Source organism: Microtus pennsylvanicus, chromosome 14 (genome assembly GCF_037038515.1).
Source record: "Microtus pennsylvanicus isolate mMicPen1 chromosome 14, mMicPen1.hap1, whole genome shotgun sequence".
Taxonomy (NCBI): domain Eukaryota; kingdom Metazoa; phylum Chordata; class Mammalia; order Rodentia; family Cricetidae; genus Microtus; species Microtus pennsylvanicus.
This window is the reverse complement of record NC_134592.1, coordinates 70,807,419-70,824,834: the sequence shown is the minus strand read 5'-3', so window position 1 is coordinate 70,824,834 and position 17,416 is coordinate 70,807,419. Positions and strand designations below refer to the sequence as shown.

Here is a 17,416-nt window from a genome sequence, read left to right as displayed (position 1 = left end):
ACCTAGTTCTTCCCAAAGTGGGTACTTAGCCATGAAGGCCAGCCTCTACCGAGTGAACTGTGTTGCTATCCTCAAGACATTCTGGATGCTTCTTCCTACACTAGGCCATGGCTTTTTCTCAGGACTGGTAAATGCCTTGCTGGACCTGATCTACCTAAGCGGGATGGAACAGATTCAGCTCTGTTTTTCTTAAGCTTTATTTTTTCTTAAATTACTTATATAGATAAGTATGTGTGCCATTGCACACTTGGGTGGTGCTGACTTGGCTGGAGGCTAGAGGATGTGTCAGACCCTCTAAGTTAGACACACAGGTGCAGGAACCAATCTTGGGTCCTCCGCCAACAGCAGCATGCACTCTTGTTTACCGAGCCATCTCTAAGCAGAGGGTCCAGCTTTCATGGATGGAGGGTCTGGTGGTGTGGGCTATCAGTACTAAAAGTGGGCTCAACCATAGCAACCAACTCTTATGGACCCTTTTGGCTTCTACTGGGATCCAGGAATGTTTCTATAAAACCATTTCCTTTTTCACGACAACAATGTCCCTATGTGGCTAACAGTCTGTACTGATGCCTTGAACTTGAGGTTCTTTAGCAGCGGCACTGGCTGGAACAGTGTTTTAATTCTCCTATTTGCTTGCTAGTAGATGGGATGGACTGGAACAGAAGAGTCCCTTTTTATCAGAGTTCAGTTTGCCATGTTCCTGTAACTCCCAACAATGGCTACTATAAACACTGGCAAAGGCAGAAACAGTATATTAAACATTTCTGTCTTCCAGTTCTATTTCACTTTAGTTAGGATGGGTCTGAGTGGCCCATCTTAGAGATAACTCTAATATCTTTAACAAGTATTTGAAGCATACAGTTTTTGTTTGTTTGTTTTTTGCTGTGTACCACGGGTATAGCAACGAGGAGACCAATGTTGCTTTCTACTATCAGTCACTTCTAAAATTTAAATATGCATAATTTATACAGCAATGAGGACACCAAAGTAGTTATCTACTTAAATTTGTGTAATTTAGCATTAAGTTAATTTGTGATTTCTGACACTGGGTGGAAAGGGCCGCAGGTAGCCACTTTTGGTACTGGATGTAGGAAATGAGAATTTCTTCCCTTACCGAGCTGTCCATGGGGCTTTAAACTTCAATAACATTTTGTAAGTAAATTAGTTTTCAATAAGTCAGCTCCTGCAGGAGTCTATTTTCCTTAAAACAACTTACACCCCCAATTTCATTAGCGCCTTTTAATGAACACAGCCAATGGAATTAAAATAATATTAAGATGATAATCTTCTCAAACCTCTGGATTAATTGTTCCTTCATGGTAAAAACTGAGGAATTGGAAAGTCTGACTTTGAACCTGCAGACTTTTCCTTAGGGAGGTAAAGGTTTTAAGAATGCATTCATCCTCACAACAGATAACGGTTATTATATGCTGAGATAGGCTTGCCTTTCAAGTGTTTTCACATCACATTAGAAGCAAGTGTTAATTGCCACTTCTTGGTTTTGGAACACTCCTACTTTTCGAGATGGTAGCAGTAGCAGGAAAAAAAATGTATCCTTTGTGGCTACAATGTGTCCTTTGTGGCCACAATGTATCCCTTGTAGTTCCTTTTTCTTAAGATAGAGGTAAAGGAAAAGACAAACATTCTTTGATGAAAGACCAAGAACAATAGGAAAACCTTGTGATATGAAGGAAATTCCTGCATGACTGGTCATTGACAAAGTATTCAGTTAAAGGAAGGACTTTTCTTAGTTCATCTTAAATCTGGACTCACGGGCATCTGGAGTGTGTAAAATGGCTAAGCTGTGTCAAACATACAACAGCGTGTGGTATACACGGGCATAGTGTGGAGGATGGAGTCTGGGCTGCAGGGCTAAATCAGCTATGATGGTAAATAAGCCCTGGAGGAAATCTAAGCATAGTGTGCAGATACTTCAATACATTCACAGGGTGGAAGAGAGGTAAGAAGGGCTCACTTCTATAGGAGGGGAAGGAAATAAAAACAGCTCAGCACAGACAGAAGGATTAAGACTGCTGCTTGGAGGTCACTGGGACCCTAAAACATAACATGCAGCTGCTATAAGAGAACCCGAATTGTCTACGGAAATGAGCTGCCCGCATGAGCAGTGACAATAACAAGGTTCCATGGGGCTGACCGATGCGTGACGCGCTGGCTAACCACCCTCAGAGAGTTGCCAGTGCACTGATAAAATATAACCAGCGAATACTGAAAGTAACGTCAGAAAACGCACCATTTCATTACAAATTTAAAAATATCAACTGTTAATTTAATTGACGAAGATCTATAAAAAGACAAGCGTAGGAGATTCGTGATATAAGGCAACATGTTAAGAAAACATTTCCTTTGCTTGCTAGGATCCTAATAGCTCAATCCTTTAATAGCATGGTTGGTACTTGCTAATAATTACACAGAGCAAGATACAGGGATGCGTCTACAAACACACTGGAACTCAATATTTTTAATTATCACTGGGGTGTAACTCTTGAAATCACCCCAAATGTAACACTCATGGAGGTGAAAGGCAGACTATATTGCTCAGCAAACACAAATTAACACGCATAGTACCAGACACATACGATGTTATTCAGTTATCAAAAATGTGTGAGAGGAGAGACTTCTAGAAGGGACTAGCCAAAATATTATCAATGGTTATTTCTGGGTATTGGTATTTAACATACTGTATTGAGATTTCTTGAGTTCTATGCCGATGAGTGAGTTGTATAAATGGTATCACAAAATTAATTCAGAATGCAGTGAAGCTCAGCAATGTAGAACAAGGCCTCGTGGTTTGTGGGGGCCACGTTCCACAGCAGAGCATGTGAACGGGGGTTCAGAGGAGGCTCGACCTCCAAATGGGGAAATGTATTTGCCCCGTCTCAAGGTAGATTGGCTTGGCCGGCAAATCTCAACTGGAAGTACAGATGACATCCAGGACAGCACTTCTATTCTGCCAACTGCCTCATCCGTGCAGCCAGCACACTTTGGCTCCACTTCTAAGTGTTTGAAACAATCACAATATTTCCACAGATTTGCTCATCTCTCTCTTAAAATAAAACAAAAACGAAAACCAATTCCCTTTTATTTTATACGTTAGATGTTTTGCCTGCACGGATATAAGTGAGCCACATTTGTGGAGCACACGTGAAGGCTGGAGAGCGCCTTGAGTTATAGTTTAGAAACTGCGGGACAGCAGATAGACACACCACGAGACAGGGCTCACATGGGTGCTGGGAGGAGTTATTAGGAGAGAATTAGAAAGGAGAGGCGCAAAGGAAGAGGGAGGTGGATGGAGTTTGTCTCTTATAAGGGGGCATAATGCATGCTCACAGAAACCAGGTAGTGACCGGCATAGCAGATGATACTGTCAGGACCCTGAGCAAGCCAGTCTAACTGCCTGAGCACTGACCAGCGCATGCACGCAAGTATGACGTATCCTGCCAGGTCCCCAAGGGCAGGCCAATGCAAGTGCCTGAATGCTAACACATTGGATCCGGTGGAACTGCACGCACAGATGCTTGTGAGCCACCTTGTGGGCGCTGGGAATCAAACCTGGGTCCTTTAGAAGAGCAGCCAATGGTCTTTTAACAGCGGAGTCATCTCTAGTCCACAAATATCTCCTGGATAACTGAAAACAAACTGACAACTTCTAATGGCGTGGGGCTACCATGGAAATCAGCGATAAGAACTAAGATGTAAAGAAGCTGCAGACAGCTCAGCTGTTCTAAGGGCCAGAATTCAGATTCCCAAAACCCATACAAAATGCTCAGGGGGTAAACACGGGATTCCCTAGAGTAACCTGGCCAGCTGGAATAGCCATGTTAGCAAGCTTTGGGTTTGACTGAGTGACCCTGTCTCATTGGATATGGTGGAAGAACTAACTATTAAAAACTATTAAGAGGGGGCTGGAGAGATGGCTCAGAGGTTAAGAGCACCGACTGCTCTTCCAGAGGTCCTGAGTTCAATTCCCAGCAACCACATGGTGGCTCACAACCATCTGTAATGAGATCTGGTGCCCTCTTCTGGCGTGCGGGCATACATGGAGGCTGAACACTGTGTACATAATAAATAAATCTTTAAAAAAAAAAAAAAAAAAAAACTATTAAGAATGAGTCCTGACATCAACGTGAGCACACGGAAGAGAAAAGAAAAGCTGCCATTTGACATCTTGGTTCTTCAAGTATGTGGGAAGGATCTAGAAGACATATACAAACACACAAAGCCACAGCCTTCTATAGACACCTGTGGCTTAGGGACACATGAAGCAATTGGCTCTTGGCTGAAGTGGCTGCATCCTAGTGTGAACAGAAACTCTCAGTTCTATTTATTTATTTATTTATTTATTTATTTATTTATTTATTTATTTATTTATTTATTTATTTATTTATTATGTATACAATATTCTTTCTGCATGTATGCCTGAAGGCCAGAAGAGGGCACCAGACCTCATTTCAGGTGGTTGTGAGCCACCATGTGGTTGCTGGGAATTGAACTCAGGACCTTTGGAAGAGCAGGCAATGCTCTTAACCGCTGAGCCATCTCTCCAGCCCAAACAAACGTGTGGACTCTCAGTTCTATGTTCTATGAACTAGTAATCATTTAAGCCTACATTAATACCATTCAGAATTATAGTCTAGGTAATTTGCAGATTTTTTTTTAATTACTGTAAGCTTCCAAGGATTCTATCCTAAGAGGAAACATGGTAACGGAATTGAGATACATACATACTATAAGAACATGCTAAAACCATAGGGCTTACCAAGCATGCTGCCGGCCACCAGGATATCGAAGAGTGTGTCTGCATAGCGACGATAATCTAAGCGTGAGCCAGTAGAATCCAAAAATTTGGCTACAGCTTCGAGGTCATCACCTGCCTCATTAAGCCCCTGGACAAGTGTATCCCTGAAGACTGTGGGTTCGAATTTCTCTTTTTCATCTGAAAAAAAAAATTAGTTTCACGTGTGTGTAAATAAAGTGCTGAAAGAAACTGGCCATATAGATTCCCATGTTCTAAAACCCCCGTTCAGACATCTGTCCTGACAAACTGATTGACTCTGGACATTAAGGCTTCCAAACATTTTAAGTATCTAACACACAGTAACATTAATGATGTTCATTTGTCATTTGTAGGCTAGGCTGATGGATATTATCTACTGAGCCTAACCATGGGGAAATTATAACTACTAAAATATGAATTACTATTTTGCCTGAGATGAAGACGTGAAGCAGAGACTCAACAGTGGCTGTAGAAGATGAAGATGAACAGGACTGAAATGGAGGAAATAAGAAGATGTCTCTTTTCATGCTAAGCTGAATGTGTGGTGTAGAGTTCCAGGGCAGACACTGTTTTCTGTCCTCACCTCGACATTCAGTGCTGAGGATCACACATATTGTTTTTTGTATGTGCATGGATGTTATATCTATTCATATTTTACAAGAAACCAAAACATACTATTTTAGAATATTTACTCAAGAAATAAGACAACGAGATACTATTTTAAGAGTCTTGCAATCTTTTTAGCGGATTTTTCTATCTATTGCAATCTATTGCAATATCACACATCCTCCTCTAGACTTCATAAAACTACACTGTAAACTCATAGGAACATGAAAAAGAAGTAAGCAATGACTAGGCACATTTTGACTGGGCTGCAGAGATTTAAGGAAAACCAGCTATGACACAGCTGCAGTCTCCAGGGCACACCCTGAAAGGCACCATGAGCTGGTGTGGTCCACCATATCCACGGACAGAGGTATGGCATGGTGTGGCTGGGAGGGAAGTAAGCGGTTGAAGGGGTCCTGCTCTAGACTTTAGATGGGTGTCGTGTGTAAGGTTGGTGTTGAAGAGAAAGGGGGGGGGTAGAGAGGAATATTATAAATACTTCTGGAGTAACAGTGAACTCTTGGAATGAAAAATTACAGAAACATGAACTCAATGGGAAAACTGAAAGAGAAAGCTGAAAACATCTGTCGTGAACAATCTAGAAAAAATCTCAGTCAAAAGACAAGGCAGAGGTCAGACCAGCCAAATACCGAAATAGTACAGTAAGAAAAAGATAGCAAACCTCTAAGTCAATGGAAATTATATTTAAAAATTTCAGGAAGTTTTTACAGAATTGAAGAACATGAGTGTTCAGCTGACAATGGTGTGAGCACACACTCAAACTGGACCCGCACAAGGTATGTTCATTGCCATGAAATCCCAGAGCACCAGAAGGAAGGGTTAGGGTCTCAGTTTCTGGGGCAGAGCAAACCAAAACCAAGCCATACATAATGTATCAAGGAGCAGAAATAAGTCCTGAACAATTCTGGTTCAGAAATCAGTGTCTTCAAAAAATTGGCTGAAAACGATTTCCAACCCAGAGTTTAGCCAAACTGATTCTTTACAGACAAGAGCAAAGCAAGGATGTATCGAGACATCCAAAGCCTCAGAAGTGGGGAGTGACCATAGGCTACATCATGAGCTCTTACAAAGGAAACAAAAACACACACGTGAAGGAAAACACCGGTGCAGACATGGGACAGTCCAGCTTTGGGGTGAAAACCCAAAGTGGTCGAAGGTGCAGACAGGGGACAGTCCAGCTTCGGGGTGACAACCCAAAGTGGTCGAATAAAGAAACGTGAGCCGGACAGCTATTCAGCACGACACAATGGGAGGGTAAATGGCACTTATGTACCATACTCCAACCTCCAGAGGCTCAGAGATCACCGTGGAAGAGGGGCTGGGAGGAACTCAGAGGCAGAGCCAGGGGTGGATGTAGCAGGATAAATGTGAGTAAGACCGCATGGTGGCTGTGACATCACACAGAAGATCACGCCAGCCTAAAGAAGAGGAAGCGTGGAGAGAGAGCTCGACACAAAGCCTCCCCACCCCCCAACTCCGCAGAGGCGCTAGTGTGAATTTTTAGCTGCTGGGAGAGGAAGGGTCAGTGTCGACCCAGTAAGTCTTCCACGATCTGGTGGAGGCCATACATCCAAGAACATTTGGGCAGTACAAGTGGGTTCTGGTGCAGTTAAAAAAAAAAATAGACATGGAAGTTGTGTGGGAAGAGAAGGGGGGCATCTAGGAATATGTGGGGGAAGGAGACAAGGTGAATATGATCGAAATAAATTGTAAGAACTAATAAAAAAGTGAAAGGCATTTATAATAGAAGAATTATTGTTGATATCAATACCTTTGTATAATGATGGAAAAGTTATGAGTGCATAGTCTTAAGTCATAGAAAAATGAAGCCTAAATAAAAAGACTAAAGTTATTTAGCCAAAGGATCCCAGTGACACTGTGTGAAAGAGTGACCATGAGGATCATGTCCAGTCACACAGGAGGGACGCAGGCAAAGGACTGGATCCTCTGCTTCTGGAGGAGGATGTGAACAATTAATACTGCTGAGAGAGAGAGAGAGAGAGAGAGAGAGAGAGAGAGAGAGAGAGAGAGAGAGAGAGAGAGAACGCCATAGGAAAATGTGATCCTGCTTCACGAATGGGAAAAATCAAAAGCATTACTTAAGAGTCAAGAGCCCTATTGCTGTAACTACATCTCATAGACTGTTTGCTTAAACTACACGCTTGCATAATTTTGATATCAGTACATCTGTCCAGCTTGTACTGAACGGCTACGTGTAGCTGTCTGCCGTGAGAACGGCAGTAAGTCTTTAACATCACTTATACCAGAACCACAGTACCCGTCAGTCATGTGAGGGAGGGGAGAGGTGCCATGAACTCATATGGATTAATAGCAACAGCGTTCGCTATACAACAAGAGATAAAAAAAGACCCTTTGATGCTGCAACAAAAACATTATGTCTATCTTTCTCATGAATATTTTCTCAAAAAACAAACAAGAAACTACAATATAAATGATGTCAAAACAATAAAGTTTGTAAAAAAGAAAAGCAAAAGCAAAAAAACAAGCTAAGTTTATTTTATTAATTATCTCCATTTTGTCCCCAAAAAGGCAGAACTTGGGTAGGATGTAAGAGCCACCCTTAAGCAATCCTGTACTGTGGAACAGGGCTACCCAGAGTTCCATCATACCAGGAAGGAGAGCAGGGCATCCTTCTCAGTTCTAATAATCTGATTAGAGTGTTACACACACACACACACACAACACAACCTACCCCTTTTCCGGGTTTTGAACCGCTGGCCTGTTAGTACTGGCTTCTGATGCTTATTCATAAAATTACTGAAAAAGAAAACAAAGTTTGTGTGCTTTGAATTAGCCGTCCAAATAAACCTATGTAGATAATAAACACATGTTCAACGTCAACCATGCAAGAATATGGATTTTAAATTACTGGATTAGCAAATGTGAACGTTTACCTAGAACCCCTTTTGGCAAACCTTGGGAAACAACCATGTGCAACAACTTTAACTTCACGCCCTGCTTTTGGGGAGTGTATGGTATCTGTATCTATATCTGTAAATATGTACATGTATGTACACTGCAGCAATTGCTTTATTACTGTTCCCCTTTAACCACGCCCAGACCAAGGCGAACATACATGTATGTGAAAGATGCAGCTGCAGCATACAACATGTGTCTAGCTAAGTAAATTACAATTGAACCACCACACGGAGACTTGCACCAGCTTCCCAAAGGATGAATTAGATCTACCTGTGCCACTTCTCGGGTTCTGGCTCCTTCTCTGTGATGTAACTATACTCATTTCTCTTTTCTTACCATCACCTACTGGGCTGCAACCTCATTGTCCTCTGCTTTTGCTCCAAAAGACAAGATGAACTCCAGTTTCTGAGGCGACATACCTGTCCCTGTATCTCCATTATCCCCCTCTGTTTCTCCCTCATCATCCCCTCATCATCCCCCAGAACAACAAATGACCCAACGTATCATCATTTGACAACCAACAATCACCAAGAATTGGAGTCTCATTAGGAAATCTGGGGACAAAAATAAAATGTAAAATGTAGCCCTGTGTCAAAATGTTCTTATTTTGTAAGTATTTGGGAAAATTCAAGTGTGAGCTTTCGCTAAAAGTTTTATTTTTGATCCAGAACATCAATTTAAAGGGTCCACCCATTAATGATGTCTTTGCACCCTAGAACTGCCCCCCCCCCCCCATGGAAGAAGTACCACAAAACACTTCATCTTAAAAATTTTAGCTTTTAGATCAGCTTCGGTTCTAAATGCCCAAGTTTTTCTTCCTGCCTGGTTATGGGATCTTACTGTCAACATCATCTATTCTGCATGGAGAAAAACTGAGAAACACACACACACACACACACACACACACACATACACACGCAAAGACTTATACACATCAGCACATCAAAATATGTCCGCCACAGGCAGGACGAAGACGACACTGGTCACTGAGAGGTCACTATTTGCAGCGAGGCACACTTCCCTCTAATTTTAGTTCTCCGTGCTACCCTGTAATCTGCCCCAGTGAGGCTCAGTCTTCACAAGGTCCTCACTGAGCCCCTTTGAAAGCCCTGGCCTCAGAAAAAACAGGGCACTTGGAATTAAGCACTGGGTCAGACCGACCACAGATGGATGATCTACAAGAAAAGAACTTAATTTCCCCCTCCCTTTAAATGAGTGACCGTTTGCCTCAGTACTTGGAGGTTGGTGCATATGATCTGGTTTGGTTCCTGTGTGGTCTGGTTTATCTCTAAATTTTGATGGTCTGCCTTCCATGGCATGACATCACTGCACTAAGTATATAACAGCAATGCTATCTGCTCACACAGCTTCAACTTAGGAAAATAAATACTCTAAAGTAGAGGCCACAACATTTCTGTTTCTTCTGTAAAAGGAGAGAAAAATATGCCCAACTTTTTGGTTCTATCTCTATTCCAGCTGCTACTGTCCGAAGAAGCCGCATGCAAACGAATCCTGAGAGACGGCTCAGAGATCATGGTCAAGTCCTCTGAGTTCGCAGCATTGAAGTTGTCCTGAGTAATTTGTAGTTCAAAATTAATCTTTGGGTGGTGTTTGTCATCTTAATGGTATTATCACAATCCAGGTGGAATTGTTATTGTTTATTATCCATCATCTCTTTGGAGACTTTAAAGGTCAATGCTAGGAATGGTCATGGTTCACTACAAAAAACTTAAACATTTTAAATGTCACATACAGCAGATCTTGGAGAGGTTAAAGGACTCTTGTAACAGGAAGGCCACTTAGCCCCAAAATAACAACATAGAAACTATATTAATTAAAACACTGCTTGGCCCATTAGCTCTAACTTCTTAGTGGCTAACTCTTACATCTTAATTTAACCCATTTCTATTAATCTGAATATCGCCACATGGCAGTGGCTTACTGGCAAAGATTCAGCATGTCTTACTCTGGCAGCAGCTCCATGGCTGTTCTGACTCTGCTTTCCTTCTTTCAGCATTCAGCCTAGCTTTTCCTGCCTACCTAAGTTCCGTCCTATTAACAGGCCAACACAGTTTCTTTATTCATTAACCAATGAAAGCAACACATAGCCAGAAGGACCTCCCACACCAGACTCTGGAAAGAAGAGAGGAAGAGATGTCATGGAGATGCAGAATGAGTCAGATATAGAGAATGGGTGAGAGCTAAAAGCTAGGTAGAACATAGATAAATAAAAATATGGGTTAAATTATAATAGCTGCTGGGACAAGTCTAAGCTAAGACTGAGCTTTCATAGCTATAAGTCTCAATGTCATTATTTGGGAGGTGGCTGGTAGGAAAAAGACAGAAAAAGACTCGTTACACAAGTGCCCTTCTCTCCTGTTCCTATGCACACATACCTCGCACAAAGATGATAAAAGATTTTAAAGTAGAACATATGAAAACAAATGGTTGTGTCTATACATCAGTAAAGCTTTATTAGTGAAGTAGGTAGTTAGCCAGATTAGGCCCTATGTCTGACTGTGAACAATGTATTCAGTATGGTTGTCTACAACAAAGAAGGAATTACTTTGTTCGTACCGCTAATGTAGCAGGCAGAAAATACATTTCACCCCTGAACCTTCTAGTATGATTCAAGACCTAAATGTTTAATTTTATTTCATTCTCATCAATTAAAATTTAAATAATCAATTTGACTAATGGTTACCATATTAGGCAATGTGATTTTAGAACAATCTTATGGCTTCAAATACTTAATAAAAACATATCTAAAATGTATGTTTTCTTAATATATATACACACATACATATGTCTATGTACCTGAAAGTATGTGCCCAGTGACTAAAAGGAGGTATTGATCCCCTGAAGCTAGATTTTATAGGTAGTTGTAAGCAACCAACATGAGTGAAGGGAACCAAATTTAAGTCCTCTGAGAAAACACACACTCCTGACCTATCTCTCCATCATCTGAATTTGTAGTTAATATTATCCCGAATAAAGTATCTTGGAGAATCATTTGGCCCCATTTTCAAAACATTATGTAAGTGGGCAGGAAAAGAAACTTTGCAATGAAACGCCATAAAGAAACTGCTCTGTGCAGTCAATATTCTTACAACTGTGTGTGTGTGTGGGGGGTTCAGTCTTCAACCTCACCTGCAAAAAATGTGTTTTGTGAGGACATTCCACCAACCCTAGGAAACTGTTCTCAAGGAGCACTTTGGGTTTCTTTGCAAGATTCACGAATTATCTCTCATCTTCTAATTGAGTAAGATAATTTACCATTAAAAGAATTAAAAATTACCCATAATTATAAGGGATTCTCTTTTTTCAAACAGCTAAGTAAAAGAAAACATCCAATCTTTAACATAACATGTTCAATATAGAAAAACTTCTAGGTTGATATTATTGTAGCAAAGTTTTCTTGAAATTAAATTGATTTTAAAAGCTTAAATTACTGACATTAAAGAGATCTTGGGTTTCCTAAGTTTTATGAAGTTTTTACATATATGTATGAGGTGAGTGTTAAAATCACAGCTGCCGTTTTCCCCTCCCCAGATCACAGTAGATGGGACCTTCCCCCTAAGTTGTTTCTTCCTACGGTCTTTTGGAAAAGCCCACAAGATACATCAGAATCACAATGCTAATGGGACCGTGATAAAACTAGGGTCTCTTGAAAACTTACTCAGTGCATGCATCACGGCTAGGAAACCCACATGCAGCCTCAGCTCCTGGTGTAGTGGTTAAAACCCAAAAGCTGACCATAGCCCTGTGGTTTCATAAAACTACCTGCAACACCATGCCCTAGGGCTTGTGGGGCCTGAACAGAAGCTATGGGTGGAAGATTTCCGGGTATCCTGCATCAGCAAGATGCTTCAAGTGTATGTTAACTATGACATCCCCTTAACCCCAATGCCTCCCCCGTCCCCTCCCCGGAAAAAGTCTAGAAAATGAAGCATTCCAATCCACTGTGAAGGTAGATAACCAGTAGCCACACCTCCAAACTGGGAGAGAGGATAAAATGTTTCTTTTGATGCTTAAGGACCTGGAATACTCCTCAAGGAAGGGCAGCAGAATCAAAAACCTCCCAGGCGGGGTGGGGGAGTGGGGGTAGAAGGATGACAATGGACACCCACTGTGCCACAGCACCAAGTGTTTGGTACTCAAAAAGGCTGCTACTGCAATTGTTCAGCCCTGTGTAGGCATTGTAATCATGTAGCCACGTGTAGCTATGATTGATTAACAGGGTTCCTGTGACATTTGCGACTACTGAAGACCCCAGGGTTAAAGCTGGAGTAAACAGCTGTTAGCACACAAGGGCAAAATCTTCCCCAGGGGAATGACGGGTGGGGAAAAACGACATCTGATTTTTGAACCCGAGTGGCAAGTTAGGACTGAAGAGCAAAGCCACCAGATACACAGTATCTACTTCTTAGATCTAGCCCCAGATAGTAAGAGATGAAGAGCCTCTCCGTTTTTCCTTCAATAAATGCATGTATATATACATATGTATTCCTAAATATAGCCTGTTGGGTCCATATACTGTCACTTGTATGTATGTTTTTAGGACTAACCACTTGGAAACAGACAACCAACTGGTGTACACTTCCCTGGTGGTGTGACCCTTTCCCAAGCCCAGCCTCACCAGTTGCTCAAAATTCTTTGTGTAGGGTTGAGGACTTGTGGGCTTTTCTCCATCCAGTTCGGTATGTTTAATGCATTTGGTCAGCCATGTTGGTGAGATTTTTAAGAGCACAGATTCTTTTTATTAGCACCTCACCATGTGGTATGGCATCAGAACTTGGATAGGTGTCACACGGGAGGTCGTCAGAGTCCCAAGAGAACTCCCGAGCTCTGTAGCGTTGGCAGCAGTTTCTGGAGCCCAAACAATACACTTAGTGGGGACAGCTGACTGGCTTCCCCCTCTGTTGCCCCAGATGGGGGGTTTGAACTTCCAGACTGCAGAAAAAGTTTGATTACTGTGCCTTCGCCTTTGCTACTGTTTCAGTGGAGGCCAGGAGGCCCAGAGGTTCTGCTACTGTTTAAGCAGAGGCCACTAAGCTCAGAAGTTAGGAACCTCTTACAGATGTTTCTTTGTGGACACAGTCAGCAGCTGCTCTGACCTGTCAAATTTACTACTTTAGGGGTAGATATTAAGCTCTTGGTGAACCTGTGGGCAGACAATAGGGGAAACGTCACAGCTAGAATCTTCCAGTTAATCTGTATTTATAGTGGGGTGGGGAAGGGTGGCTATTTAGTGCCCAGTGAACCTGTGGGCACACAGCACAGAGAACAGGGGAAATGTTCCGGCTAATCTCTACACAGATCACATGCAGAGAACAGCTACATCTTGCTGGAATCAGTTCTATCCTTTTGTAATATGGATCCTAAGGGTCTCGGTCCAGAAATCAGGCTTGATGCCAGGCACCCTGAGCTGTTCATGCTTTAACAAAACATGCTTCACACGTGGGCAGTTCCATCAGTATGGAATCTGGGTTCTACTCAGTGTTGGTATGGGGCTATCTTGGCCCCCGTTATACCTGTGAAACTCGGTTCTCGTGAAGTCTGACCTGGAGACAACAGCTTAACCAGATTTCTAGGGCTGCCTGGCACACTGAGCCCATGGTCCTTTACGGAGCTAGGCTGGCTTTCTACCTTTCCAGAACACTGGTATCTAGGAAGAAGGTGTGTAACTAGCAACAGGGAGGCTACCACCTGTGTGAGCTGGCAGGCGACTGTGGGGCCATTAACGTCTTAGAGCCATCTGGTACCCGAAACCCAGGGGCTGGGTGGTTCAACTCTTTACCTCTAGATTCTTTATTGTTCCAGTTGAAGAGGCAGAAAGATTGGAGAGGGAAACACCCAGCTCAAGCCCTCAGGAGGAGAGGACTCCTTTCTGCTGCCCAATCAGATAGCCATTTCCGTATCACCTGATGGCTACTGTGCTCCCTCCCCTGCTTACAGACAAGTTCCTGTCTCCAAGGGAGGCTCTTTGGGGCAACTGGCCATGCCCACTGGCTGAAGGCTCCCAGAAAGCTAGCATGTTTCCTCCTTCTTAGTTTTCTTTCCCTGGGCTCCAAGGTTATCTTCCTCTGCCCAGTCTCCACTGTAAATAGGGAAGGTCACCTTCAGTTATTGAGGGCTTGGGGGGAGGCAAGAACAAACCTGTGTTTTCTTGCAAGGTGCCACAGGGAGGCTGTTTTTGCTGAAGAGATATTCTCAAAAGGGAAGGAAGGCTGTGGGAACAGGTTGTTTCCCATATGTGAGAGATAGAGAGAGCTTGTTAGGGGCAATCTGAGATCTGGGTACATGCCCAGGAGTGGAATAGTTGGGCCATCTGATAGTTGCGGCAATGCGTTATGATGAAAATATCTGACATTCTGAGAGACTAGAAATTTTGTTGGAACTCACAGCCAGAGTTAATAATACACACCAGGGTCATTTAAGACTCAAGACTGCTAGCCTACTGGGTACTCAGTCCTTTCTGTTTAACCTGCCTTTAAGAAAGCGTGTAACAAGCAGCCTTACTGGCCTTGGATTTCCCTGTAATCAGCTTTTACAACCTAAGCTAATACATAGCTATAATCTTCCAGTGTATTCTCTGGTGCCTGTGGTCCAGACACGTGTGTGTGTGTGTACATTTTTTCCCTTTTTAAATTGATTTTTACTGAGCTTTGCATTTTTCTGCTTCCCTCCCTCACCCCCTTTTTTTTTTGTTTGTTTGTTTTTCAAGACAAAGTTTCTCTGTAGCCTGTCTTGGAACTAGCTCTTGTAACCAGGCTGGCCTTGAACTCATAGAGACCCGCCTGCCTCTGCCTCCCAAGCTTTGGGATTAAAGGCGGCTGCCACCACCTCCAGGTGTGTTTGTGTGTGTTAACACTAGAAACAGCAAATAGGCTGAGAAGTGACCTTATAAAAAGGAATAATCAGGGGGCTGGAGAGATAGTTCAGAGGTTATGAGCATTGGCTGCTCTTTCAGAGGTCCTGAGTTCAAACCCAGCAACCATGTGGTGCCTTATAATCATCTTGAAATTTGCAGGCAAATGGATCTAGAAAAAAACATATTGAGTGAGGTAACCCAGACCCAGAAAGACAAATATAATATGTACTCACTTATAAGTGGCTTTTAAACATAAAGCAAAGAAAACCAGCCTACATTTCACATCTCCAGAGAACCTAAACAACAAAGAGAACCCTAAGACAGACATATATGAATCTAATCTACATAGGAAGGAGAAAAAAACCCCAAAATCTCCTGAGTAAATTGGGAATATGGAGGTCATGGGAGAGTGTAAAAGAGGAGAGGGGAGGAAGAAAGGGGAGTGGAGGACAATGTATAGCTCAATAAAAACAATATAAAAAGGGGGGGCTAGAGAGATGGCTCAGAGTTTAAGAGTGCTGGCTGTTCTTTCAGAGGTCCTGAGTTCAATTCCCAGCAACCACATGGTGGCTTACAACCATCTGTAATGAGATCTGGTGCCCTCTTCTGGCCAGCAGGCATACATGCAGGCAGAACACTATACATCATAAACAAATAACTCTTTAAAAAAGGGGAGAAAATTAAAATGGTAGCAACCACTTTGGAAAGAATTCTTAGCCTAACTTGGGTATCATGAGTGGGAATGATTAAAGGACATCAATGATTAATATAAAATAATCGGAGCTGGGACACCTGAAGTTCATGTGAAAACAACTGACAGCTCAGAAGAGAAAGAGCTGCGGAAGAGACTGCTGTGGAGACAGGGTCTCCTGTGGAAGAGACTGCTGTTGAGACAGGGTCTCCTGTAGAACTTACCACACAGCTGGAGCTGGAGACCGACCTCCTAAGGACTGTGACTACCTGGGGTAGCAGGCTCCGGGGTGGGACTCAAGGCTACTGAGCTACACCCTCAGCCCCAAGGAATCTTCCTTTTAGCTAAATGCCAATAAACAGGAGACAAGGAATGAGAAAATCCACCAATTTGTAATTATTACATAAAAACCAAGGCATAAAAACCTATACCAAAAATGTGAGAAACCCTGTCTCAAAAAAACAAAACAAAAAAAACAAAAAGAAAGAAAGGAAGAAAGAAAGAAAGAAAAGATAATATGGGTTGTCATAGCTTTTAACACCATGTTAGTCTGGCGAGGGTGAAGACCAACACAACCCAAAGCAAAGACGGAAGAAAATCTAAAGCTCGCCCCACAACCTTCCTTATTCTGATTCACGTACTAGCAAAATGGCAATATTAATGCTTTAACATCACTTATGTATCCTTTCACAAGAATGCTTTTACATGAGACTCTCATGCATATAAATAAAAGACACGAGTGAATCGCGTCCTCGTTTTCAGTGCTCGCTCCTTTAGCAGAGCCTCTCATCCTTGTTAGACAGCAGAGCAGACGCAGCGCCTGAGAATAGAAGGGTGTGTGTGTGTGTCTGTCTGTGTTGCACACACACGAGTGTCTGGGACCCAGAGCAGGCTGCAGGTATCTCTATTGCTCTCTGCATTACTGTCTTGAGGTCGTGTGTCTCTGTGGGTCAGAAGCTTGCTGGTTCAGCCAGACTGGTCAGTCAGCGAGCTCTCAGGATCTGCCTGTCTCCACTCTGCAATTCTGGGTTACAGGCACGGGCACCATACTCAGCTTTGTTTGTTTTCATTTTTTTGAGACAGGGTTTCTTGGTGTAATAGTTCTGGCCATTCTGGAACTCACTTTATAGACCAGGTTGCCCTTGAACCCACAGAGATCCACCTGCCTCTGTGTCCCGAGTGCTGGGATTAAAGGCGTGTGCACTAGAAGCCCTGGCAGCTATTTTTAATATATGTGCTTCAGACTCAAACTCAGTTCCCAAACTTGCTGAGCAAATGCTCACACTCACCAACGAACTTCCAGTATTGAGAAATCTATCTATCTATCTATCTATCTATCTATCTATCTATCTATCTATCTATCTATCTATCTATCTATCATTTATCTATCATCTATCTATCTATCCATCATTTATCTATCATCTATCTATCTATCATCTATCTATCTATCTATCTATCTATCTATCTATCTATCTATCTATCTATCATC

At 42.4% G+C, this 17,416-nt stretch overlaps 1 protein-coding gene across 1 annotated transcript in view; it reads right to left on the bottom strand.

Annotated features, from left to right (window-relative positions):
* The window catches only part of Bzw2 (basic leucine zipper and W2 domains 2), a 49,818-nt gene that overhangs the window by 24,409 nt on the left and 7,993 nt on the right, over positions 1 to 17,416 (bottom strand). Inside the window, exons 2-3 of the mRNA XM_075948156.1 lie at positions 8,136 to 8,200; positions 4,778 to 4,954 (exon numbers count right to left, since the gene is read on the bottom strand). Coding sequence (XP_075804271.1) covers positions 4,778 to 4,954; positions 8,136 to 8,193 — 235 coding nt within the window. The 5' untranslated portion in view covers positions 8,194 to 8,200. The remainder of the gene's footprint in view (positions 1 to 4,777; positions 4,955 to 8,135; positions 8,201 to 17,416) is intronic.